The sequence below is a fragment of the Euleptes europaea genome, chromosome 6, assembly GCF_029931775.1.
Source record: "Euleptes europaea isolate rEulEur1 chromosome 6, rEulEur1.hap1, whole genome shotgun sequence".
NCBI classification, from domain to species: Eukaryota; Metazoa; Chordata; class Lepidosauria; order Squamata; family Sphaerodactylidae; genus Euleptes; species Euleptes europaea.
Genome location: NC_079317.1, coordinates 84,842,098 through 84,869,134, shown reverse-complemented (window position 1 = coordinate 84,869,134; position 27,037 = coordinate 84,842,098). Strand labels below are relative to the sequence as shown.

Here is a 27,037-nt window from a genome sequence, read left to right as displayed (position 1 = left end):
CTTTGAGATCCCTTTTACTCCTTCCCCCACCCCAGAAGCCAATTTTGATTCGGTTTTTCTTTTAACCATAGTGTTTCTGTGAGTTTTCTTTGCCCCGTCCACTTCCACCCACTTCCAGCCCATTTTTCCATGATTTGACTTTGGCGAGCAAACCGCTCCCTTTTCTCCCCCTCCCCCCCGGGAGATGTAATTTTGTTTTCTTTCTTTTTTAATGGCACCAAATATCAGTATAAGGAAATATAAGGAAAAGGGCATATTTCCACAAGGGAAACAGCCAGAAACTTACTTTTTAAAATGAAAACTGGGATTTAAGAAAACCTGATACACCTATTGTTAAGATATTCCAGCGAGATACACACACAACTTTATACATATCGCTGGAACATTTTAACAATAGGGATGGATGGATGGATGGATGGATAGATGATAGATAGATGATAGATAGATGATAGATAGATGATAGATAGATGATAGATAGATGATAGATAGATAGATAGATAGATAGATAGATAGATAGATAGATAGATAGATAGATAGATAGATAGATAGATAGAAGGGAGGGAGGGAGGGAGGGAGGGAGATTATATATAGAGATATGATGTGTGTGTGTGTGTACTGTGACACTGTGGATGACACCACCAAAGATGACAGCAACCTCCCTTGAAAATCCTCATTATTGAAGAAATGTGCAGAAGAAAATTAACTGCACAACTGTGAAAATGCAATGGAAGGGCAGACAAGCAGAAAAACCATGCCCAAACTGATTCCAGTGCTTCTAGATCGACTGCCAAGAAAATCAGGAGTAATTCGAATGTGCCGAAAAGGTCTCAGAGAAGGGAAAACAATTACTTAAGTGCTCAGTTGGACTGTTTCCAGTGAGAGCAATATCTATATTTCCTTGGAACTCTCCTAGGTCCTGTAGATCCTGTCTCGGCTTCCCTGATACTTGGTACCCTTCTACCTATCAGCATCCTTCTCCCAGTTCATCATTAGGTTTCATTGAGGACCTCCACAAGCTTTAGCTGGAGCAGTAAAAGACAGAGTGGTGTAGTGGTTAAGAGCAGTGGTTTGGAGCGGTGGACTCTGAACTGGAGAACCGGGTTTGATTCCCCATTCCTCCACCTGAGCGGCAGAGGCTAATCTGGTGAACTGGATTTGTTTCCCCATTCCTCCACATGAAGCCAGCTGGGTGACCTTGGGCCAGTCATGCTCTCTCAGCCTCACCTACCTCACAGGGTGTCTGTTGTGGGGAGGGGAAGGGAAGGTGATTGTAAGCCAGTCTGCTCTCCCTTAAGTGGTAGAGAAATTCGGCATATAGAATCATAGAATCATAGAGTTGGAAGGGACCACCAGTGCAATCAAGTCCAATCACAATGCAGGAAATTCACAACTACCTCCCCCCTCCACACCCCTAGTGACCAGAAGATGACCAAGATGCCCTCCCTCTCATCATCTGCTTAAGGTCACAGAATCAGCATTGCTGACAGATGGCCATCTAACCTCTTCTTAAAAACCTCCAGGGAAGGAGAGCTTACCACCTCCTGAGGAAGCCTGTTCCACTGAGGAACCGCTCTGTTAGAAAATTCTTCCTAATGTCTAGACGGAAACTCTTTTGATTTAATTTCAACTCGTTGGTTCTGGTCCGACCTTCTGGAGCAACAGAAAACAACTCGGCACCCTCCTCTATATGACAGCCCTTCAAGTACTTGAACATGGTTATCATATTCCCTCTCAGTCTTCTCCTCTTCAGGCTATAAAAACCAACTCTTCTAATTCTTCTTAAAATCACCCACCAGTCATCTTGTCACATCAAAGGCCATGAACAATAAACTAACATCTACTCATTCCATGACTATGCAAAAGAGATAGTAGATTTTAAATTATACACGGGCAAAATAGATCATTGCTCGAGATCAGTCACTGTTGAAATCAAGGCTTTCTGAAATGTATGTGCTTTGTCTTCTGTGCCAATCTATTAATTTCTGAAACAAAGGGTTATTCCTAAAATAAGGCTCATCCAAAAAGCATACAAAGGAAATTGACTGTCACTGCTGAGATGATAACCAAGATTCAAGGATACACATTCTCATTCACATTTAAGCAACAGGTATGGGTTTTTCATGTTAAACAACACTGATTATTTACCATACTTTGAGGCAGCCCAGAAACAGGTGTTCTGGAACTGAATCATAGACCTGAAAGATCAATTATTTCAACACCCCACCACACACATACATAAACGAACACCAAATGTCAATCAGGTCAAACTGCTCGGACACTACACTGGTATGAGACCATACCCAGAACACTGTGTGTAAATTATAACCAAAATACTGCTTAGAAATGCCATGCTTTAAAATCACTATATGTGCATCCAAATGTACATAAACTTTACAGGACTGGATTCAAAGAACTGTGGTAGAGTCCCCTTCATTCTACCTAGGGCTATTCCTAAGGGTTTCTCTACAACAGAGAAGGAACTCACCAGAATAGAATATAGTGCTACATATTGGCTTCTGGAATCCATTCTATTAAAATATTATTATCACAGTTACACTGAAATGTCACCATGAAGTTAATGAAGAGGTGGAGGCCTCTCTATTGAATCAATTGCAATGCATTTGATCAAATCAATACCTACATATAAAGTTGTTATATTGTTCACAGAATGAAAACCCTCGCTCTCATCTTGCCTTGCTTTAGATAAGATAAACGCTTCTTCAGCTGCCGTAACTGTCTCATGTCTTTTCACTAGTGACTACACCATAATGTATATGACAATCCAGACCAGCAGGAAACACAAGCATTGATTCCACAACACAAGAGCTGTAGGAGAATTAAGGGGTTTCCCCCCTTCATTCTTTTCTGAAAAGTATTACCCTATAAGGAGAAGTATCTTGATATGCAAAAATGACTCCACAATATTTAAGATTGTATGACAATAGTTTTCAGTCTTTACCTATTCTGGGACTTTCTATGGAAGCGTGACTCTTTCTTCTGCCTCCTGGTGACAGGGGGAGCAGGGGTTGAAGGAAGAGGGGGCGGGGCAGCAGCCATAGGTGATGGAGGTAGGCCATTGCTTGGTTTGTCTTTATGGTTCTTGTCAGCTTCATACTCAAAGGTGCGTTTGGGCTTGGGTACAGGGTTTACTGCCGTGTTAACCAGGCTCTCGGGAAGCAGCTTAGGACCAGCAGAACTGACAGTAGCATTCAGTCCTTGCTGTGTTTTACTACTTTTCTCAGTCTCGGTGGGTGTGCCTGGATTAGTCCTACATATAATATTCCCTGCTTTATTATCACTTGCACTTTCTGCCAAGTCTTCAGCGATACTGGAAGTCACAGATTTTTTCCTTCCTCTGTCAACACTATAGCAGCTACTTGGCAACTGAGGAAGACCCCTGCCAGGTTGTTCTTTTAATGCCTGTTCAATTTTCTGTATTCTGTTCAACACGGCAGAAGGTTCTTTCCTGGCGTGCCCCTTCAGGAAAGCATTTGAAGACTCGCTCCTGCTCGGCCTCTTTTCAAACCGGTGGCAGGAATCTCTGTCCAGGAATTCCTCCTCCTCTGTTTCTGGGTAGGAGCATTCCGAAAACGTTCTGCTGGTCCTCCGGAAGCCTTTGTATTCAAACGTCTTCTCGCTGCATGGAGAAGGCAACATGCTGGGACAGCCCTCACTGCCTGGCCTGTCTCCAACATCCCTCTTGTCCAAGCATACACTCATTCTAGGGGATGGCTCTTTGCGGCACTCCCATTCCGATATCTTCTGCCTGATGTCTGGCGCTTGGGAGTGGATGCTAACCCTGCTTAGGGAGAGGGTCCGCAGATTCGCTGCAGTCCCCAAGGACAGAGTGCTGTGAGACAGCTGGCGATTGCCTACTATTTCCCCATCTTGTGTCTCCTTAGGAGCCTCCTTTTGGTCTTCAGTCTGATAAATGGAGAGCTTTTTATCCAAACAGCCAATGCTGATGGCTTTGAAGGGATGACTCGGAGATTCAGTGTCAGAGGGGGAAGCGGAGGTACTTCTCAAGGTAACTCCCCAACTACTCTGATCCTTGGGGAGTCCCCTGGGATTGGAAACTTTCGTGAAACTGCTGGAATGGCAGGAATCCTCACTGTCACTGAGGGGATATGTTGGGCTTCTTGGCTGGTATAAAAGTGCTGGGGGAGAGACCGAATGACACCTGAAAGCAAGAAGAAAAATATTTATCAGCTACCTGACTATCAAAAAATTATTGAATCCATACTTTTTTTCATGGCCAGTCTTATCAGTTGGACCAAATGTATGAGTTTTCTAAAGAAATTAATGAAAATGTGCCAGTCTCTAAAATAGAAGGATGCTTTGAAGAATTCAGAAGCCTTTTTATTTACAGTTGGCAAGTGAACTCTGAAAGAAATATGAAGCTCTGAAAGAAATATAAAGAAGGATTTGAGCATTTAATGCACTCCACATCTCAGTCATCCGTATTCCTTACAGCAGCCCTGCAAGGATTTTGAGGTTGAGAAACAGATCTTGCTTAAAGTCACCTAATGAACTCCTGCCTATGCAAAGAGCTGACATGCCATCCTGCCCAAACAATAAACAATATTTTAAATTGGAGCATATGGCAATACAAATCCAGGTGCTGTAATTCAACAGCATATGTAGAAAGCAACACTGTCTGTTGAGCTCTAATTATAGAAGGAGAAGGGAGAAGGGAGAAAGACGAAGGGAGAAGAAGAAGGAGGGGGAGGTTTTTATATGCCAACTTTCTCTACCACTTAAGGGAGACTCAGACTGGCTTACAATCACCTTCCCTTCCCCTCCCCACAATAGACACCCTGTGAGGTAGGTGAGGCTGAGAGAGCTCTAACAGAGCTGTAACTTGCCCGAGGTCACCCAGCTGGCTTCGTGTGTAGGAGTGTAGAAACAAATCCAGTCCACCGCTCATGTGGAGGAGTGGGGAATCAAACCCGGTTCTCCAGGTCAGACTGAATGAAGATATTACTTTGTGCCAGTTCAGAGGGTTATGATGAAAAATGCTCTCTTAGATAGAAAGGATATCTCCATAAGGAATATTAGCAAATTGAGTTGGTGCTAGAGAGGCTGGGCTAAGTCAAAGGCAGCGGCTGCCACACAGACACTGAACAGCACAGCACACTTCCTGCCTGCTGGGTTGGTAATGCTACTGGCTGCCAAGTAAAACTGCATTCTAGCTGCATAATTTTCCTGCTTGCCAGGACATGCCGTGTTAAATTGTTTGACGTGTCCCTTGGCAGCTATATCTCACTAGATTGCTCCGCTGCCCTGAAGTTTCCATGCAGCTTCCACACTGCTGAAGCCAAGCTCCTTTAACTTGTGTTTTCATTGTTCCATGGGGAATCTCTCTGTGTGCCCCATCCTTGCTGCTAGTGTTATAGAAGGAGGCCATACAGTAGGTACTCAATGAACAGGTAGCTTTACTGTAACCATAGACAACCCACCCCCCCCCTGAACTGAACTGGCAGCCATCAAGAGCAAAACAGAACTGGAAAGTGAAACTGCTTTAGCTACAAAGCTAACAACCCTGTCCCACATGGCTTTTGTCTGTGCAGGTCCCATGATCCTCAGCATAGCATTTGGGGGGGGGTTAAATGGAACCCCTTCCTACCTTTTTTGGGCACCTGCAGAAATAAGCAAAGGCTTAGATTCTTATTAAAAATATTAGCAAGGACTGTGTGGGATTCAAATCTGTAGAGAAGAATACATATGGAGGAGGGGTAGGATGCAGGGAATGTACCATTTCTTTAAAAGTCAAGAATGTACAGCAGAGTGATGTGTTCTACTCTGTTAAGCAGCTGTGGATAAAAAACAAAGAGGAAAGCTGTTCAGATGCTATCTACTTCCAAACAAATACAGTCCAGAGAGAGGCATGTACATGTTTTTATCCCTGACCTTCATAAAAGTGACATCTGTGTAGGAAACCCATACTGTGTGAAGATGCAGGTTTTCAAATTTATATGACCTGATCCTGAAATGATATATACAGTTGTGTATGCTGTGGTAGTTCCTTGAACTATAGTACAGTATAGAACTACTTCAACAACAGGTAAACATGACTTGAACACACGAAGCTGCCTTATACTGAATCAGACCCTTGGTCCATCAAAGTCAGTATTATCTACTCTGACCGGCAGCAGCTCTCCAGGGTCTCAAGCAGAGGTCTTTCACGTCACCTACTTGCCTAGTCCCTTTAACTGGAGATGCTGGGGATTGAACCTGGGACCTTCTGCATGCCAAGCAGATGCTCTACCACTGAGCCAAAGCCCCTTGACAGCATCCATCAAATTCCTGTGCTTTTGTATATTTAAGAAAAATCAAAATTAGCAGGGGCAGGTGGCCCTTCAACTTAACAAGGAAGCCCCTTGTTTACCACTCTTCTGGAGGTCTGCAGACAACCAGGAGCAAGCTAAGTGGCCAGTGGTTCTTGTAGGTTATTCGGGCTGTGTGACTGTGGTCTTGGTATTTTCTTTCCTGACGTTTCGCCAGCAGCTGTGGCAGGCATCTTCAGAGGAGTAACACTGAAGGACAGTGTCTCTCCAGTGGCCAGTGTTACATTCCAGGGCTTTCCTGCATGGGTTTTTGTTATTGTTGTTGGTTCTAGCACCATAGTGCTTCGGTTTTATCCCCTGATTTCTGCATGCATTTTTGTGTCTTTACTTTTCACTTCATTTTCCCCCCTGGGGTTTTTACTGGCTCTTGTGAGACCACTTTTACCCCAATGTATTTTTCTGGAAGCCGGTTTTGAGTCAGCTTTTTCCTAATGCATAATGCTTCTACCGGTTTTCTTTGTCCCACTCACCTCCAGCCCGCTTCTCAATGATTGGACTGTCCTCATTGTTAAACCATTCCCTCTCCACTCCCCCAGCCCAGTGATTTCATTTTTTAAAAATAACAGCCCTAAAATATTGATATAGCACTGTAGTGTTGTAAAGATAGTTTAAGCAGGTTCTTTGAATTCCCTGCTTTGTTTCTTTGTTTGTTTTTTAAATAAGTGTCTATGCCCTGCCCTGGCAGAGATATGCCTTCTTCCTTATATCTTTGTGAGGGAAAGAGCTAGAGACTTGGTTTTAAAAAAATCTGAGAATTCAGAGAACCTGCTTTAAACTATCATTACAGCATTATATCGATATTTTAGGGGCTTCTGTAAGATCTACTAATTTAAAACATGTGATATGAAACCCACACTCTTCAAGTCCTCCCCCTTCCATACTCTGTGGGCTGATGCTTTGGGAGGCAGGAAAACTGAGCATTATATAATATTTAAATTACTCTCCATAACTGGAGGTGAGAGACCAAGATATGGGGCTGCTGGTTGTAGTGTCTCATGTCAGGATCAATTCTTATACGATACCTTTGCCAAGCTCTGGGAATGCTCAAGCTGCAGCCGGTGCTCATTTTGTAGGTAAAGACGCTCACCTTTTATTTGCTACCGATCACAATTTTACAAATCCAGACAACCTTCAAATGGACTGAAAGAGAAAAAGTTCCTATCGTGACTTGAACGTCCATGAATGCAGTTGGCTTTCTCCAGCTAAGAAGAAAAACAGCTGCTTCTCCAGGAAAGGTTACTTCGTAGTAATGAGTCAGCCAGGGTTGACAAAGCTGTGATAGAAAACCAGTAACATAAAATAATGGGTTATGCCGTTGTTATTCCTTGGGCCTGTTTTCTCATGTTTCCATCTGTGTAGAGCATGACCAGTCTACCTTTATACATTTGAGTTGTTGGGGGGTTTTTTTTGTTTATTTCTGGAAAGGAAGTGGCTGATACCAGGAAAAAAAGACTGACTACAGTAGCTGGACAGGTTTATCATCTGCCTCCACCAATCCAGTGCCGGTCAAAGATAGTTTTGACACAGCAGTGGCAAAGTTATGTTCATAATCTTATCTGAATAGGAAGAAAGGTAAAGTAACAGTATTACTCAATCTGTTTTTAATAATCATCATCATTTCCTCTTGGCTTTCTCGGAGTTTTCTAAATACTGGAAATCTTCTGGAAAGGCTGCCTACGACCCCAAGAACACCATCCCCACCATCAAACATGGAGGGGGACATATTATGCTTTGGGGGTGTTTTTCTGCTAAGGGGCAGGACACCTTCACCGCATCGAAGGGACGATGGACGGGACCATGTATCGTCAAATCTTGGGTGAGCACCTCCTTCCCTCAGCCAGGGCATTGAAAATGGGTCGAGGATGGGTATTCCAGCATGACAATGACCCAAAACACACAGCCAAGGCAACAAAGGAGTGGCTCAAGAAGAAGCACATTAAGGTCCTAGAGTGGCCTAGCCAGTCTCCAGACCTTAATCCCATCGAAAATCCGTGGAGGGAGCTGAAGGTTTGAGTAGCTACACATCAGCCTCGGAATCTTACTGACTTGGAGAGGATCTGCAAAGAGGAGTGGGACAAAATACCTCCTGAGATGTGTGCAAACCTGGTGGCCACCTACAAGAAATGTCTGACCTCTGTAATTGCCAACAAGGGTTTTGCCACCAAGTACTAAGTCATCTTTTGCAAAGGGATCAAATACTTATTTCACTCATTATAATGCACATCAATCTCTGACTTTTGTCTTCTGGGTTTCTGGGGTTTTTCCTGTTGTTATTCTGTCTCTCACAGCTACAATAGACCTACCATTAAAATTATGGACTGGTCAGTTCTTCGTCAGAGGGCAAATGGGCAAATTCAGCAGGGGATCAAATACTTTTTTCCCTTACTGTATAGTCTAACCTATTCCAAAAGTTCAAATTCAAATGCCAACTTTTGTGACTGCACATAAGAATGATTCTGCTACACAGTCCTCAGTATGCCACAAAAGGAAACATGTTTTCAAACAATGCAAATAAATATTGGCTAAACGTGTCTATATGAGAGCCACTATGGTGTAATGGTTAAGAGCAGTGGACTCTAATCTGGAGAACCGGGTTGGTTTCCCCACTCCTACACATGAAGCCAGCTAGGTGACCCTGGGCTAGTCACAGTTCTCTCTGAACCACTCTCTCAGCCCCGCCTATCTCACAAGGTGTCTGTTGTGGGGAGGAGAAGGGAAGAGAAGGAGATTGTAAACCAGTTTGATTCTCCATAAAAGTCCAAGAAAATCAGCATATAAAAACCAACTCTTCTTCAATATCATACTCAGCCAGATCAGGGTCTGCATCTTTCTACAGTTAAACAGCCAAACTACATCAAAATTCAGAGTGAGATATCAAAAAAGACCCAGGGTAACAAAGCCCATTTGCATAACTGAAACTATACAACTCAACATTACTGGTAATTGACATGTTGCTTAATAATCCATAAAGTTTCCACAGCCCAAACACTGGTTGTAGCGAGTCCTTTATTAGGAAGTGACACACATGAGGTCTCACAATACCGTAAGTAATATACATAGGAGCACCCTGTGTAATTGTTTCATAGCCGTGCCATAAATCTGTGCATAGCTCATGCTTGGATTACTGGCAAATGGCATCTGCTCAGCTTTATAACTTCTCTCTCTGGAAAGCATCTTTAAGAAGCCCTTAAGTCCCATAAAAAAACCTTTCCCTGTCATGCCCTCTACAGTCTGACTAGTCTAGCATCCCTCCTTAATTTACAGATTTTGTTTTTATTTTTAAAAGAGACATATTTGGTTCTGGGCTGAGCTGCATTTGGCTCTGGAAGCACAGGCTGCAGGCCCCTGGGTTAGATGCTGCATCAAAGGCAAATCACCTCTTTATACCAATGTAAGCGGGTATAATTTACACAAATGCCAGGTCTGAATTTAGTGAAAATTTATTGAGACACTGAATTCATAGGGGTAACAGAATTAGTTCTATTTGGCAAGGTTGCTACACACAACAGCAAGACAGGCCATCCTACTCTGTGCGTAACAGTTTGTGTAGTGGTATTAACTCCACAGTCATTCCTACATTGTGCATCTCCTAACAGATGGCTCGAGAGGAGAGATGCAACCTTACCACATCAAAGATATCTCTGAAGAAGATCTAAGTATTAATGGAGACCAGTGTCCCTTTCGCAAACAGGCGAAAGGCAAGAAAAACAAATTCTTTAAAAGGACATCAGGCGTTTTGCCATCCACACTGGTTCTGTTTTGTAGCGTTAATCCAAGCATGATCTCATTTAATTCAAAAGCCAAAATGGCAGTGTTTAGAGAGGAAGAAATGTGAATACCACTGGCTTTTTCCATTTCAAAAGGGGCTTTTTTTCCAAAGGGGCTTTGAGCTATCCTGTAGTTTTGCATACATAGCCTTTGTACAAAGAAATGACTTTGCAAAGGCGCATACCACGTTCAGGCAAGCATCTCTCAGGTTGCAAGCAAGCAGTGCCAGACCTTTAATTCTGAGCTGTGAGGGTACAGCCTTTCACCTTTGGTCACTGAGGCACTAACGGCAATGAATAGGGTTGCCAACCTCCAGATGGTACCTGGAGATCTCCCACTATTACAATTGATCTCCAAACAACCAAGATCAGTTCCCCTAGAGAAAATGGCTGCTTTAGAGGATGGACTCTATAGAATTATACCCTGCTGAGGTCCCTCCCCTCCCTAAACCCTGCCATCCCCAGGCTCTACCCGGAAAATCTCCAGATATTTCCCAACCCAGAGCTGGCAACCCTAGCAATGAAGTACCTGAGTCCAATGAGCTCTATTGGCTTTTCTTCTTGGACCTCCTACAAGTGCTTGCTTGGCTCTACCTCTGTCCCTTATAAAACCCAACTCCCTCCCCATCCTTGTACAGCAAGCACACGTGTGTTGCTCCCTAGTCCTGCATCTTCCCCTTTGCTCCTGTCTGAGTCTGCCTCCCCTAAATCCCAATGTGCTGCCTTGCCCTGCTTACCATATCTGACTCAATGCCTGGATTATGGTTGCCTCTGCCATCAGGCCTTGCTTTCAGTCTGGATCCTAAGAACATCTTCAACCACCAGACACCTGAAACCCCCTTACCTAGTTTGAATACACATCCAACATAAAATACTTATGGTCACTTCACACATAACACTTTTATGTGTACACTTACAAGTTTCTGTCTCAAAAACCATAGTATGATTGTGACAAACATTTATATTTATTTAACACATAAAGTATAAAAAGTTAAAGGTAGTCCCCTGTGTAAGCACCAGGTCATTACTGACCCATGGGGTGATGTCACATCACGACTTTACTAGACAGACTGTATTTACGGGGTGGTTTGCCATTGCCTTCCCCAGTCGTCTACACTTAACCCTCCAGTAAGCTAGGTACTCATTTTACCAACCTCGGAAGGATGGAAGGCTGAGTCAACCTTGAGCCGGCTACCTGAAACCGACTTCCGTCAGGATAGAACTCAGGTCATGAGCAGAGCTTGGACTGCAGTACTATAGCTTACCAGTCTGTGCCACGGGACTCCTTTTAACATATGTGTACACCACTTTTATTCTGTACCACAAGACTCAAAGCAAATCATTCAAAATCTTAATGCATTAAAAAAAATACATTGCTCACATCCTATTATTATAAAACTTTTAAAAAAAATTGGGAGGGGGGGAATACTATTCCAGCAAAAAAAAAATCTCTACAGAGACAAAAACTAAAGAAGATAATAGGGTTATGTTATAATATAATGGTTCAGAAAGGCACTTTTATAAAAGCAACGGGACAGTGAACCACTGTGCATAGTTTTTATTATCTGTTTACTATGGCATTGAAGTCCCTCCCCTCCCCAAACCCTGCCCTCCTCAGGCTCCACCCCAAAAACCTCCTGTCGGTGTTGAAGAGGGACCTGGCAACCCTAATGGTTTAACACAGCAAAAAATTGTTGCTTTGTTTCAAATGTATGTAATCCTGGTTCTATTACATTGCTTATTAGAGGTTTCTTCCTACTGATTGCATTGATTTACACTGAGTACTTTGCCTGGAGTCTCAGTGAGAAAGGCAGACTATACACAAAGCAAATAAATGAAATAAACCTAGTATATTTGCACAATGTGTGAAAAATTCCTCCCCTGGGAATTCTGGAAAACTCAGGGAGTTTTTTCTGAATGTATACTCCCAAGGGATCTGATCACTGTTTTTAGCCTGGTTCATGGCAAAACTGGGGTAATTTCTTTCAGAAACACTGCAGATGCTTTCTCATGTGAGATAGTTCCTATTGTCAACAGATAACTACTGATGTGTGCATTCATGGCTGAGATAATCATGATTAATCCCAAATTTGTGCCATCAATTCACATTTAAATAACTTCGGAAGAAAACAAAGTTATACTGGAAGCATTGCAAGTTACTACAAGAAAATTACAACCTTGTGAATAGAAGCACAAGGCACTGCTACTAATGGAAGAGAAAGCCCCAGTCTGTTTCTCTGTAGATTTCTGCAACTGATTTATTAAAATGAAGAAACTTATGGATAACTCAGGTAGCATTTTTCTTCGACCAACTCCCCAAAGAGGGTCAGCCAGGCAGATTACAAGAAATGAAGGATGGAGAGTGCTGACCTGCCATCATAGTAAGTTCGTTTCCTCATCTGTCATGTCGCAGTAATTTCAGAGCATCTCTACTTTCATACCTATGCATATCCCTAAATATTATTCATTCCCTAATTAGACCACTTAAAAGAATCAAGATGAAAATAAATAGAAGGAAAATAAGAGGCTGATTGTCATCCACACAGAACTGACACATACGGTAAATTGCTGAAATACTTTAAATGCTAGTTAATAGCAAACTTAGCAAAACTAGTGGCTCCCAGGTTTTTGACTCCCAGAACCAGTGTTTTGTTTAGGGTCAGAGTTAACAGATGCTCAGCCCATGCTATCTATTAAGCTGCAGGTTGGCATGACCAGCAGGAATGTAATAATATTAGAACAGATCTGTCTGTAAGACCAAAAAGCCACCTGTTTCCAGATACCTCTGCAATGCTTGCAAACAAGAGCATAAAAGCAAAAGCCCACACTGTCCCCATTGTTTGTCTAAAGCATTAAGTACTTCATAGGTAATTGTCCCTAGACATGGAGGTTTCATTGAGCTTTCATGACTAATAACTGCCAACAGTCTATTCTGCATTCTGGGAGCCAATAAGGTATAGTGTATCAGACTAGAGTGTGTGAGATGCAGGGTTAATTCCCCACTCAGCCAGGAAGCTCCCCACGAATCATGTCTCTTAAGAACCCTATCCTCAGTGTTCTACTGTCCTGGTCTCAGTGCTTCATTTAAAACCAGCCATTACTGAGGAACGCAGAGAGTGAGAATGAGAGTGAGAGTGAGTGAGTGAGTGAGTGAGTGAGAGAGAGAGAGAGAGAGAGAGAGAGAGAGAATGAATGTGTGTGTGTGTGTGTGTGTGTGTGTGTGTGTTACCATTAAGTCACAGCTGACTTATGGCGACCCCGTAGGGTTTTCAAGGCAAGAAACATTCAAAGGTGGCTTACTAAAGCCTGCCTCTGCATAGCAACCGTGATATTCCTTGGAGGTCTTCCATCCAAATACTGACCAGGGCCAACCCTGCTTAGCTTCCGAGATCTGATGAGATTGGGCTAGCCAGGCCAGGGCTATATATATATATATTTTTATATATATATAAATATATATATATATATATATTTATAATAAAAAGTATTTGTTATTATTTTAACTATTTGCTAATGGCTGTAATTGAATTATTTTAACATCTTTTTACCATTTACTATTTAGAGTAAGATATTTAACTGCCAGATTTAGCTTCTTGTGGGTTTGTTTTTTATTTTAATTTTTAGCATAAACCAATTAAAATTTATATTAACGTATAAATAAACATACATTGAATTTTCCCTTAATAATTACCAATAATGATACATTAATAACCATGAATGTCTCTTTCTCTCTCTGATATTGTTTTAATGTTATGGCAGATGCCTTCAGAATTCTTGGTTGATGAGCAGAGTATATGTTTTTAAAACCAATCAAACTCATAATTTTAATATATAAAAAGAAAATACCAAAATTATCAAAACAGATTCCAACAGCCTAAGTTGATTTTATCAATGTGTAAACTCTGCTGAAATACAACATGCAACCAAACCTACACATCCCTTACAGTGATTGTCTAATCCATTTAGTTCTCATCAGTTTAATTCCTGCTTTCCAGTGGTTAGTAACTACAAATTTTCTTCTGCTGGAAATGCAGCAATTCAGTATCAGGAAATGGGCAACAAGGAACAATCGAGATTGAACACACATGAATCTGCCTGATACTGAATCAGACCCTTGGTTCATCAAAGTCAGTATTGTCTGCTCAGACCAGAAGGTTCTCCAGGATTGCTCTGCACTTACCGATCCAGAGTATCTCGAGGAACTTTACATCCTCCAGCTCTCCTGATGACACTGGCATTCTTGTTGGCAGTCATGGTCATTTCTGCTGTCTAACAGTCTGAAAACCTGGGGCACGGGGAACAGAATCCAAGAAAGCCAAGTGAGATTTACAGGGACCTGAACTGACAACATTCTCCAACATGGCTAAAAATGGAGGAGGAGGAGGAGAATGACATGGAAACATGAAACTTATAGACAGAAGCTCTGCTTCCAGTTTTGTAAAAGCCAAACAATTCAGATAAGATGTAGTTCAGTGTCATCCTTAGATAAAGCGTATGAGCGACAGAAAAGAGCTACAGTCTGGCTCCTCTCATTACATCACAGATGGAATAATGATGGTACTTTTATTTGTAATTTTTATAGAAAAGAATTGTGGCAGTTATAATAAACTTGAAAATCTTTACACACAGCCCACGGCATGTATGCAACATCATGATATGATACAAAAATAAACAGCAGTCTGCAACTCTCCACCCATTAAGTTTAGAACAATTAATGAGTGGTCTCTGTATTTTTCCTGACTGAATTTGAATTTTGCATTAATTTTCATTTCACCCTGTGTTTCATGCATTTCATGGCCCTTTGACCCTGCTGTTTGTGTGTGTTTCCGTAACTCCCATACAAAATGACTGCATAGTGGAGATCCACTCATACCAACTGAAGAAGTTAGCCCTGGTCTACAAAAGCTTATTCTGGAATAAAATCTGGCTGGTCTTTAGGTGCCACAAGACTCCTGATTAGTTGTGCTGCAACAGCTATCACAGGAATTATGATCACGAACAATTTATAAAATTATGAATCATATAAACCTTCTCTACAGTTTATCAAAGGCAAGCTGCTTTCTGTCATTAAGGATGACTGCTAATTCTTACCCAAAGATTTACATGCGATATAGAATTGCCTGCTGCCAAATCCAGCCTTTCATATTAGAAATGGAAAAAAATGCCTTTCTGTATTCTGCCATGCTATCAAATTATTACTGGAAACCTTAGAGTCCTTATAGCAAATATAAAATAAACAGCCTGCTTAATGAAAGTGTCCAGTGACAAGTTGACCCAAATTCTCTCAAAGCTTTAATATCTCTTAACTAAAGCTGAATCCAGACATTTATATATGCAGTACAGCTGAGTATGACTTCCTTCACCAAAGAATGGCAAATAGCACAGCAACAACGTCCAGGTATAGATCTTTTGTTGATGCAGTATGAGCACTGAGAACAAATAAAAAACCATAAATCTACATCAAACCACAAAATTACTTATTATATTTTAGCCCACTCTTCCTCCAAGGGCTAAGGGATAATTTCCTACAGGCAGCCCATTCCTGAAGAGGGATGTGGATCTGTGGTGGCTGGGAGCAGGGCAACCATGCCACGGCCTCCCGCAACCATACTGTCATCTTTGTGGCAAGGCACCACTATGGACTGAAGCATCAAATGGGCTGTAGGAGTGCCTCTGGTCTTTGAATAAGACCTAACGCTCGTGTAATCAATACAGTGTTACAGCCACTCCTAAATCACTTCTCCCCGATTTGTCTCTTTGTCTCAGAGACATGTGCCATTCACTCAAGCCTCTAGGATCAAACTTTTTTTATTTTAAAAAACAAACAAAAAACAGAACAAGTGGGGGGAAACTCACAGCTAAATAAAATTTAAAAAAGATATATACAGAACGTAATGACAAAAATATAACAACAGTGGTGGCGGATCTACACATAAATTTCTATAAACGGTTTCCGACTATCTAAAAATAAGTCCGTATGCAATTGTGTCTATATGCCATGCTTTCAAATGCCGAATGAGTTTTAAGGTCTTAAATCCACTGATTCACTGAAGGAGGGCTTTTATCTTTCCAGTGTGGTAATACAAGGCTTTTAGCTCTAATAAGGGCATGGAGGGTCCATTTTCATTGACCACTGATTAGCCTCCAAGAGATGGGCAGATAGTTTAATAGTACATAAGCATCCTCAAAGATCAATGAACATTCTAACACAAAACTGATATGAGTACTAACTTCTTCCCCCAAAAAAACCGAATGACTGGACATGCCGAAAGCATACTCTCGAAGATCACACATGTGCTTTTCACACCAATGATAGTGGTATCCATAGAGGTTTATGAAAACAGAAGCCATGCATGGGTGAGAGATTCTATACACGGCAGCTTCAGTCAGCCATACACAGAAATGCACATGCTGGCAAGGCAAAGAATAGAGATCCACTGTAGAGCTACAAACCATCTAGTATGGCTGCAGTCACTAGTAGATGGTAGAAGGTGCTGAAAACAGGGATCCGGAGGTAGTCATAAATAACTTATACCCATACTCAAAACGGGAACAACTATATTATATGCTGTGGGAACAGATTACATTGACTGGAAGAGTCTGGCTATACCAGACAGTGCAGGTGTTAATTACCATGAGAATCAATTCATGCAGCTGAACCAAGACTGTTTAGCATCAGCATGAGCAATAACATCAATTTCTTTATACTGGCTGCTGAAAGCTAATGAGGCAGTCACACCATGATATCTGTACAGCGGGTCTGGTCAACCTGTTAGTGTTTCTGATTAGACTCCAATGGCCTTATCTTCCAAACTGTGGGCTCCAGGGCACTTATTATTCTGTGGAAAGCTTCGCTGGTAGCCAACAAATGTGCCAAGCTGAATTAGTCATTTATCATTTCCACGGTACCTTTCAGTGCTTTGCAGTTCTTTTTATTTTCACAAGAATGTGAATTATAAGATTGTGACTTGTCCACAGCCATAATGTAAACCTATGTCAGATGTCACCCATGCAAATCAGGCACTGCATTGGATTCAGTTACACACTTGCACAAGGATCAGAGACCTTTGTGGAAATATTGCGGATCTTCTTTGTCCCACCCCCTCCCCCCAAGCGGCCACAATCCCAGGAATTAACCTTACTGTCATCAGAAATGGGGGAAGAGGAGGAGAGAAAGCAGGGAAGAACCATGCTTGTTGGTGCCTTCCGCTGATGGATTACTGGACCCAACCCACTGTACCAGTTGCTGGTTAGAGAAAGGAATTACAGGCAGTTCTCACTGTGATATTGCCACAACACACCTGGGAAGACAGGCAACAACAAAGAGCCAATCCTGTCCTACTGATTGATATAAAGGGAGCCAGCGTGGTATAGTGGTTAAGAGCAGTGGTTTGGAGAGGTGGAGTCTGATCTGGAAAACCAGGTTTGATTCCCCACTCCTCCACATGAGCGGTGGAGGCTAATCTGGTGAACCGGGTTGGTTTCCCCAATCCTACACATGAAGCCAGCTGGGTGACCTTAGGCTAGTCACATTCTCTCAGCCCCATCTACCTCACAGGGTGTCTTGTGGGGAGGGAAAGGTGATTGTAAGCTGGTTTGATTCTTCCTTAAGTGGTAGAGAAAGTTGGCATATAAAAACCAACACTTCTTTTTCTCACGGATCTTCTGTATCCTCTCAGTCTGGGCGGCTGGGTGCCACATAAAGTACAAGAAGTTACACTTCATTCTACATATAATTTTTATTTTAAAATGTTAACGCAGATTGAGAATATTTCAGATGACTCCGCAGAGAAACATAAAAGTAGCACAAAACACAGAGAGAACAGCCTCCATCAATAAATCTGCAGTTTCAAGAATCCTTTCTATGGTCAAATGCCAAAACCTGATGAAGTTACTATTTTCACATTAAAGTCTGATCACTTCTCAGTGCTTATGGCTGATCTTGATTTTATAAATTAGTTTTCAGTTCAAAAACTAGCAACTGTCGGTGAAGGGGGGTGAGAAATGTACAAAATGTTGCTGACAAGTTTTCCCAGCTGAAAATACAGTATCAACGTTACAGCACTATTTTACGGTGAATAATTTCCATAGCTCAAACCCAAGGCCTGGAATGCACAGCTGCATTAAACCTCATGGTTCTGGAGCTAATGGGGAGCATTACCCAAGAGGGTTTCTCCCTCCTTTTTTTGTAAGCTCGCTTTGCACAAGTTCAAATAAATTCCGAAAGGCAGCAAACTCCAGATGCAGCCTCAAACTTTTGGTTGGTTTCCACTCTTCAGTAACAAATGAGGCTAACCTCACCAAAGCAGCTCAATCAAAAGGTACCTCCACTTCAGGAAAATGTGCCTGGAATGTTGGAAGACAGCCCACCCAGACTCCAGATGTTGTCATAAGAAGTTTGCATCTGTTTTATTTTGCCTCCCTGATTACTTTTTCGTTGTTGTTATTTAGGACTTTTCAGATTTGTGCCTCTTTATGAGAAAAAGTGGATAAAATAAATTTAATGAAGAAAAATCATTTAAATTAATTTAAAATAGATTAAATATATCCAGAACCCTCTCTGCAATCTAGGCTGAAATGAGACTTAATCTATGCCACCTAATTCTAGTGAAATAATGCTAGTGCTGAATACAATGCAAAATGTCCAGTTCCTTGCAAACTAAGCATAGAGTCAGCAGTTCATTATAATTTAAACCCAACTTTACCTACTTTGCCATTTCAACCATTTTAAAACTTTTTTTTCAAACATCACATGCAAAAGATTGGGAGACACGGTTCAAATCCCCACTCTCCCATAAAGCTCACTGGATGGCCAATCTCTCCTTTTCAGCCCCAGCTACTTCACAGGGTTGTTGTGCAGATAATGGAGAAGAGATGAAATGTGAAAGATGCCCTGAGCTTCTTGGAGGATAGGCAGGATAAAAAATGTACTCAGTAAACACATGAGCTTCTCTTCTTGTTTGCATGCAATGCTTTATAGACTAGGACTAGAGTGTGCTATGGACACAGACATAGGCTTTTGACTTTCCTGGTACCCACCAAATGTTTTATGTAAGTGGGCAGGGCCAAGTGGGATTTTTCCCCCAGCAAGGCTTCTGATTGGCTGTGCAGGTTTTAACAATATTGTTTGGCAGTAGCTGCTACCACAGCACAAGGATCTTCAACGTGTGACTAAACAGAAGCTGTGGCAGTCATTTTGTGTCTGCACCCACTATGCCATATCAGAATTCCAAAGGTGCCTGCTGGCTCACAAAGGTTGGGGGACCCCTGCTTTAGAGAAATCAAGAAACAGAACTCAGGGTGGAGCCTGACTGTTTAAAGTCTGGGGACACCAGAGGCAGAGAACAAGGCTTGCTCCCTTTCTAATGAATATCACTCTATACCTGAGTATACCTTTTTTTACTTTCTCCTGTGAAAGGGAATGGCTTCAGTTTATTCTGAAGAACTGGCAAATTGGGGTGGAACAGAAGAAAAACCAGGGGGAATATAATAGAGCTTGAGGAATAATGGAGAGTGGAGAGGAAGAGACAGCGGTTGTGAGAAACACACACAAGCCCTGTTTACAAGTTGCAGTGCACACATACATCCTGGATGCATGTGTATACATCAGTTTGTAAATAACAGCCAGTGTGCGTTCACTTTACAAATGAAACTGGAGACCAGCACCTGGATACGAGGGGTTTCAAACACACCTATTGCTGTACATGCGCTGACTGTAACATGAGAAATACTCAATGCATGTAAAAAAAAATCAAGCATATACCGTACAAAGACTGAATGTACGTTCGTTATAACATGTGAACAAGGCAGTGTGGAGAAGTTGGCAGTGTGGAGCTATGGGGGGGGGTGGAGTGATGATGTCCAAGGACAAGGAAAAAGAAGAGGCAAGGGATTATTTTCAGATAGGGGATAGGTCTACAAGTGGAAAAGATTGGGGGGAAAGAATCGGCTGGAAATGGATGGGGCAAAGAACTCTAGAGTAGTGATTTATAACCCATGGGTTATGACTAGGGTTGCCAGATCCCCCCTGGCCACCAGTGGGAGATGGGGGAGTAGGGTTGCCAGATCCAGGTTGGGAAACTCCTGGAGATTTGGGGGTGGGGCCTGGGGAGGACAGGGACCTCAGTGGAGTACAATGCCTTAGAGTCCACCCTCCAAAGCATCCCTTTCCTCCAGGGGAAGTAATCTCTGTGGTCTGGAGATGAGCTGAAATTCCAGGGGATTGCCAGGTTCCACCTGGAGGGTGGCATCCCTAGTCGGGACCCTCAGACAGATAATTGAACTCTATCTGCTGGGTGCCTTTTTTTTTTTTTTTTTTTTTTGCTGCCTTTTGGAAGAATGTGATACTAGTGTTCATGGACGGATAGCAAAGAGGCGACATTTCCTACCTCTCCTTGCACACATGCTGAGAGGATCAGCAAGAAGACAAGGAGGTGACTAAGTGGTGAAGCAGATTCCCCCAAAGCTTAGACCAGTACAGTGTTCTCCTTCCTAAATTATCTCCTGGTGCTTAGCTCTTGTGCTCCATCATGTCCCTGGTTTTCCTGGTCTGCTGTCCATCATCCTGACTTTGATGCCAGAGAAGTAGTAAAAGTCTGCCCCCTTTGTGTCACGTGAGTTCCTATTCAGTAGGTCCCAGGCCTGGAAAGGCTGAAGGCCGCTGCTCTAGGGCACTCCATTCACAGAAGCACCCCCTGCCATATAAGAACTGTAACAGGCCTTTTGCTAGTTTATAACAGTAGAAGCTTTCTCAGCCCGGATAAATTGATCCTATTTTAGAAAGTATGGAAAACTTCAGTTTATAAATGGGAGAGAAAAGCCAAGGTGTCTGGATTGTTTCTGTCTTCTCTCCTTGAGTACTGATTGTTTTAACCATGTAGCCAAACACTGTTTTAACTAACTGATATTTCTGTCAATATCACAAAGTGATAGACTATGTTTGTACAGTGTTTGGGAGTGGGAAAAGGCGTAATGCCATTAAGCGTTAGCTGCATAGAAAATGGTATGGAATACCTGATAAAGTGGATAATTTAATCAGCATCTTTTTTTTAAAAATGGAATCCAATGAGAAAGGAAATGGTTTATAGGGTTGGTGGATTATGTAACAAATTCACATTAGAGATCAGAAATGAAGACCAACATCAATATGTTGATGTGGGTTTGAATGCACAGAATATCTGCTTGCTCATCATTTCTTCTTCACACTCTATTATTCATAGTACTTTGCAATACACACACATCACTTTCATACAGTTCAACAGCTGTCCAGTACTTCAATAGCACCACCTACTCCCTCCTCAGTTGAACCCATTCCCACCAACAGGACATAGCCGCATTAATCCCTAGTTCTTGTGTGCTGACAATTTTGTAAACTCTAAGTAGCTTGAATAAACATTCCACTGCCCATCAGCAGCTGACCCGAAGGCTTGCAACATTTTTTCAGGGAGTTCCTAGTCAATAGCTATGGATGTTTAAAAAGAAACTACAACCAGCTTTTCTTAAAGATTTTTAACCCTTTAGGATGACTTTTCTGCAAATTTAAATATATACACTCTTCTGTAGGCTGGTTTTCCTGTGCTGCGATAAGGGCTCACAAGGACTGAAATTTTAATCTACGTTCATAACAACCTAAAACTTGGACAGTGGAAACAGCTGATGTTCTTTCTAGTTCCATTATGAGGATGTAGATGGATTGCCTGGAATTTTCTTGCTGGTTCTCAGTTTCCCACTGTGGTTATAGGCATGAACCAAAGGCATCCTGGAGGTCAAACATTCTGGTCTGTAATACAGTCTGCCTCCTGAAATATATTACACAAGTTCTTTTATTTCCCCACTATTCCAGAGAGTTATTTGAGTTTCCTCTTAACTGCACTGCTAGAAGGTGCAGCAGGATAGACAGTGGGCGAAAACACATGGTCGCTTTAGCCTCCTTTATTCCCTGTTTCAGCCAGGATTCAGCCAGGATTGAACGCATGCGTTTTGCCGAACATGTGTTCAATCCTGGCTGAATCCTGGCTGAAACAGGGAATAAAGGAGGCTAAAGCGACCATGCGTTTTCGCCCACTGTCACTCTGCACTGGGTCATTTGGAGCTGAGTAATGAGGGATTTCACAATCCAGCCTGTACTGCACACTCAAGTCCCCCTCTTGTTTTCCTTATGTGAAAGATAGTGATATTCGCTTGGGCAGAGAAAATTCAGAGCTTGCATTCTGAAAATCTTTTGATTTTTCCTCATCTATAACACACACACACAGAAAGAGAGACAGACACAGAGAGACTGGGCCACCGTTCACTGTCCTTCCAAATGTATACATTCTGAGCATGGTTCTGATTTTGATCTACAAAACAACAAATTGTTTGGAGCCTCTGAACTACATTCCCAGAAATGGCAGCCTCGTGTATTTTTATTTTTTTTACTATTCACTCAGTAGTATACGTTCTACAGTCACATGCAAGATCTATACAACGCAGCACTCTTTCGAATGCATTGTATGCATTTTAAAGAGACACTGTTATCCCATGGGAACCTTTGAAGAAAGATCTATTATGAAATGCCTCTTCAACTGTATGCTTCCTTGCTGTTTATGAGTCAGAAAATTTGCATGAAAACAGACTCTCTGCTCGTCTTAAGTTCACAATTGTTCCTGATGTTCTGTCTTCATAAATTAAAATCCTGGGTTTTGATATGACAACAATTGGTCATTCTGCAAAATATCTTTCATGTCACTGTCAGAGGATTATGCTTCCAAAGAACCATAAGGAACAGGCACAGATGAGCCCTTTGAAAATTTAGAACCTGTTTTTATGCTAATGTGAATGGTATAAGCCATATAAAGCATTGTTGACAATATGGTATACGAGGAGAATTGTTTCCCCTAAAACATGGCTCAAGGCTTTCAAAGGAGCCATTAGTAATAACGTTTTCCTGTTTATAATTTATTTATTTAAAAAATTTCTATACCCGCCTCTCCCCCAGGCAACCCAGGACACAAGGCAGTTGACAATGTAGACATAATACAAAAACCATGTGATAAAACAAACAATAAGGTAATACATTAAAAACAAAACTCATAACAACATGCCCCATGGATTTAGTGATTTCTAAGATTTACTTGCTTGCTTACCTACTTCATTCATTTATAATCCACCTTTCACACAGAGATGTTAAGTAAAGTGTATTGACCCTCTGGAGTTGAATTATAAAGTCCTACCAATCTGACTCAGCATGGATCTCTGCTACTGACTTACCAGTCAGAGATACCAGACAGCTGCATGCTATGAGAACATATGGACCAGATGAGGAGGCATTACCTGGATCATCACCTTCCTCCTCAAGCAACAGTGACACTCCAGCAGCACGGAGCATTGAGCAAGGAACTCAGACAAGTACGTGTTGACAGTAGGATTGTCAGCTCTGGGTTTGTAAATTCCAGGAGATTTGTGGTGGAACCTGGGGAGGCCAGAGCTTGAGGAGGGGAGGGAGCACAGCAGGGTATAATGCCACAGAGTCCACCCTTCAAAGCAGCCATTTTCTCCAGGGGAACTGATCACTGTAGTCTGGAGATCAGTTGTCATTCTGGGAGATCTGGGGGTAGGCAACCCTTGTTGATATTGAGCCCGATGGACCAAAAGGACTCAATGCCCACTCAGGCATGAGGAATCACTGTGTTGACTCCAACACATAGTCAGGGTTGGTCAACTCACTCTAGAGCCCATCTTCAATATCTTCAAGAATAAGGCTGCGATCCTAAAGCCATATTCATTGGAGTAAATGGCACTGAATAAAATGGGTGTTATTTCTGCTCAAGACTGCTCCCAATGTGAGCTAGTAGGGGTGTAGTGAGTTGGTCTTCTAGATTGCCATATTATGAAGTGCTGGGATTCAGTCAGGAAGCAACAACACTTTTACTTTCTAGTTCCAGTTCAGTTTGGTTCTTGCTAGCAGCCAGTTCAGTTCAGCATTTGAAATGGCAACTGGAGGGTGCTATTTGAACCAGAAAAACCCACTTAGCAACCTGGCCTCAGTCTCCTATTATTGCAGCTAGCTGGGCCCTTACTTTCAAGTGTCAGCACTAGAATGGTAGCTTACTGCTGGGAGTTTCAAAGAACTTTAATATATTCATATGTTTTATTAAAATGAACAGAGACTAGCCATCCAATACTCTTCTTCGAGCTTCCATAATCTCAGAATACGTATCTGATATTGATTTTTCACTTCCTCATAATTTTCCAGTTTGGTCTTAAAATAATTCAGGGCTACCACTAGAAAGCCTAAACAGAAGTCCCAGCATGGATCATAGTAAAATGCTAATGAGCCAATACAAGATAGCCTGTGCTTCCTCTACAGCAGTGGTTCTCAACCCTTTTTGCTCCATTCCCCCCTTTCATCATTGTTCAGAATATAATTTCCCCTTCCCAAGATAGTCTAACTCAAAAAAAAAAAAAAAAAACCAGAACCCTAAAATCCCCCCCCCCTTGTTGAGAACCCATGCTCTACAGGCTATGAAGTAGGGATGCCAACCACCAGTGGCCAAGGGGGACCTGGCAACCCTACTATGAAGTGATGGCATTATATGTATCTAAGGAATATTATTAGCAAACATACTTATAAACTATAACAAAAATCCATATGTGAAAGAACAAAACAAAATATTTAGTCTATTTTCTATCAATAAAGAAAATCTAGCCTCCAAAGTTAAGTTATACCTAGACATTTCTTCTCCAATAAATAAGGCCTACCAAAACATTTTCTTTTTGACTTTTGCTCCGTACTGTAGAATGAGTGGAATGTCCCTTGACCCATGGTTCTTCAGACATTCCATTGCCAGTGCTGCTTTGGAAATGCACATGCAGGGTCAGATTGGTTTGCATCTGAAGGGAATTATATAACTCCATTGAAAAAAAAGTGATCATCACAATACATGCAACAGCCCTCTTTTTCCCTGCAAAAGCACGCATACGCAAAAACTAACGGTGCAAAAATATTGATTCTATTGTGTTCTAAATAAAACTTCCAATGTCTTGTATTTTTCCACTCAGCCACTCAGGGTTGGTTTTATTTGATCAACTGTTTGATGGTATGCCAATAAAGGTATTGAAATTGATAAACAAAGATTGACATTCTAATGTATGGTAAGAAAAAAAACAGGGAAAAACTCAGTGTGTTCAAAACATTCACCACATTTTAAAATGTGTACCTTTTTCTGCCCTTAATAATCTGCTCTTAATTAGGGGAGGGGCCATGGCTCAGTGGTAGAGCATGTGCTTGACATGCAGAAGGTCCCAGGTTCAATCCCCGGCATCTCCAGTTAAAGGGACTAGGCAACTAGGTGATGTGAAAGACCTCTGTCTGAGACCCTGGAGTCAGTATAAGGCAGCTTCATGTGTTCAAATGGAGGACAACAAAGTTTTTTCAAGCTTCCAAGTCTTCTGTATGCTTGAGAGTTCATTTGTGTAGCAAAGGAGTGTACCTTCCTTGTAATCACGAATGGCTGGCTGAGGCATACAGAAGAGCTGGAAGCTTGAAAAAATCGTTATGAAATGGGAATTTACCGGAAGACATTGTGATAATTGGGCAAATGCACCATGTAGAAACTTTGAACACTTACAATCCTTGGCATTTACCCATGCTTCATTTCCTATCTGTAGCCCACCTATTGTGATTGATCTGCAGTACAATAGCCCTGACAACTATAGGATAATTGTATTGAGTTATTCTGTGTAATCTGTTTTGAGTCCCAGTGAGAAAGGCAGACTGTATATATTGTAGTAGTAGTACTAGTAATTCATATGCAGGATGGAAATTTTTCAGCGGAAAAATATAGCATCACTGAGTGAAGCACAGTAGTTATAATCAGCCTGAATTTTATGAGAACCAATTGACCTGTTGGTCCTGCACCTATTTTTTGTCAACTGTGGTTGTTTACCTTTTGGTTGTTTGCTAACAAAGTGTATTGAATTTCCAATTTGGGCATTTATGTGCCTTAGTTTGGCTTTTTGTTCTTGTGCTATTTTGTTTGAATTCATCCTCCTTAAGCACTTGTAGCCTCTCTTGATTACTAGCCTCCAGGTGGTGGCTGGAGATCTCCTGGGATTACAACTGATCTCCAGCCGACAGAGATCAGTTCACCTACAGCAGTGGTCGGCAAACTCATTAGTCAACAGAGCCAAATATCAACAGTACAATGATTGAGATTTCTTTTGAGAGCCATATTTCTTAAACTTAAACTATATAGGTAGGTACACTGTTTATTAACTTAATAAACTTTAATTAAAGTTTAATTAAACTATAGGTACACTGAATAAAACTTGATATCATACTTAATAATGATCTTATTTATTGATAACTGATATTCTACCCACGCAAGCTTCGAAAGTCACCAAACTGCAGGTAAAACCTTCCCCCTCTGCAAATAAAAAGGTATGCTGTGTGTAGTCCAGAGGCCTCTGAAGCCCTTTTTTCCATTTCTGTTCAGTCCAGCGAGGCCCTCTGCCCATGCTCAAACCCCACCCAAATGTCAAACATTGAGATAACCAATTGCACACCAAGGCCCAAGCTAGATGTCAATACATGAGTCAGCCTCCTACTGAGTGTAAACATCCCCCAGCGCCCCACTGCTAGTACACTTATTATCCCGTGTATACCGATCCACACGAGATCTCCTCTGCAGGAAAAGCCTGGATAATAACAGAATAGATATATATGGAAAACCCCTTCCTGCAAAGGGCCTGCCTTCGACCCAGCCATGCCACCCCACCGCAAAAGAGGAAGAAGGAAGAAAATGCATTTGCCAGTGCACTGACATGCAAGGGGGCTTTTGCAAAATGCAAGCATCAATGCACACCCTGCAGGGCCGACCCCTCCATCAAGAAAAGATCCCTGGCCAATGATTCATGCAAAAAAAAAATACACCACCCCGGGCA

The 27,037-nt window shown here is 41.8% G+C and overlaps 1 protein-coding gene across 2 annotated transcripts in view; it reads right to left on the bottom strand.

Annotated features, from left to right (window-relative positions):
* Nucleotides 1-14,404, bottom strand: part of DENND2B (DENN domain containing 2B) — a 94,431-nt gene extending 80,027 nt beyond the window's left edge. For both annotated transcript variants that reach the window (XM_056850706.1, XM_056850707.1), the window contains exons 1-2: nt 14,295-14,404; nt 2,960-4,180 (exon numbers count right to left, since the gene is read on the bottom strand). In XM_056850706.1, coding sequence (XP_056706684.1) covers nt 2,960-4,180; nt 14,295-14,374 — 1,301 coding nt within the window. In that variant the 5' untranslated portion in view covers nt 14,375-14,404. The remainder of the gene's footprint in view (nt 1-2,959; nt 4,181-14,294) is intronic.
* Between the last annotated feature and the right edge of the window lie 12,633 nt (nt 14,405-27,037).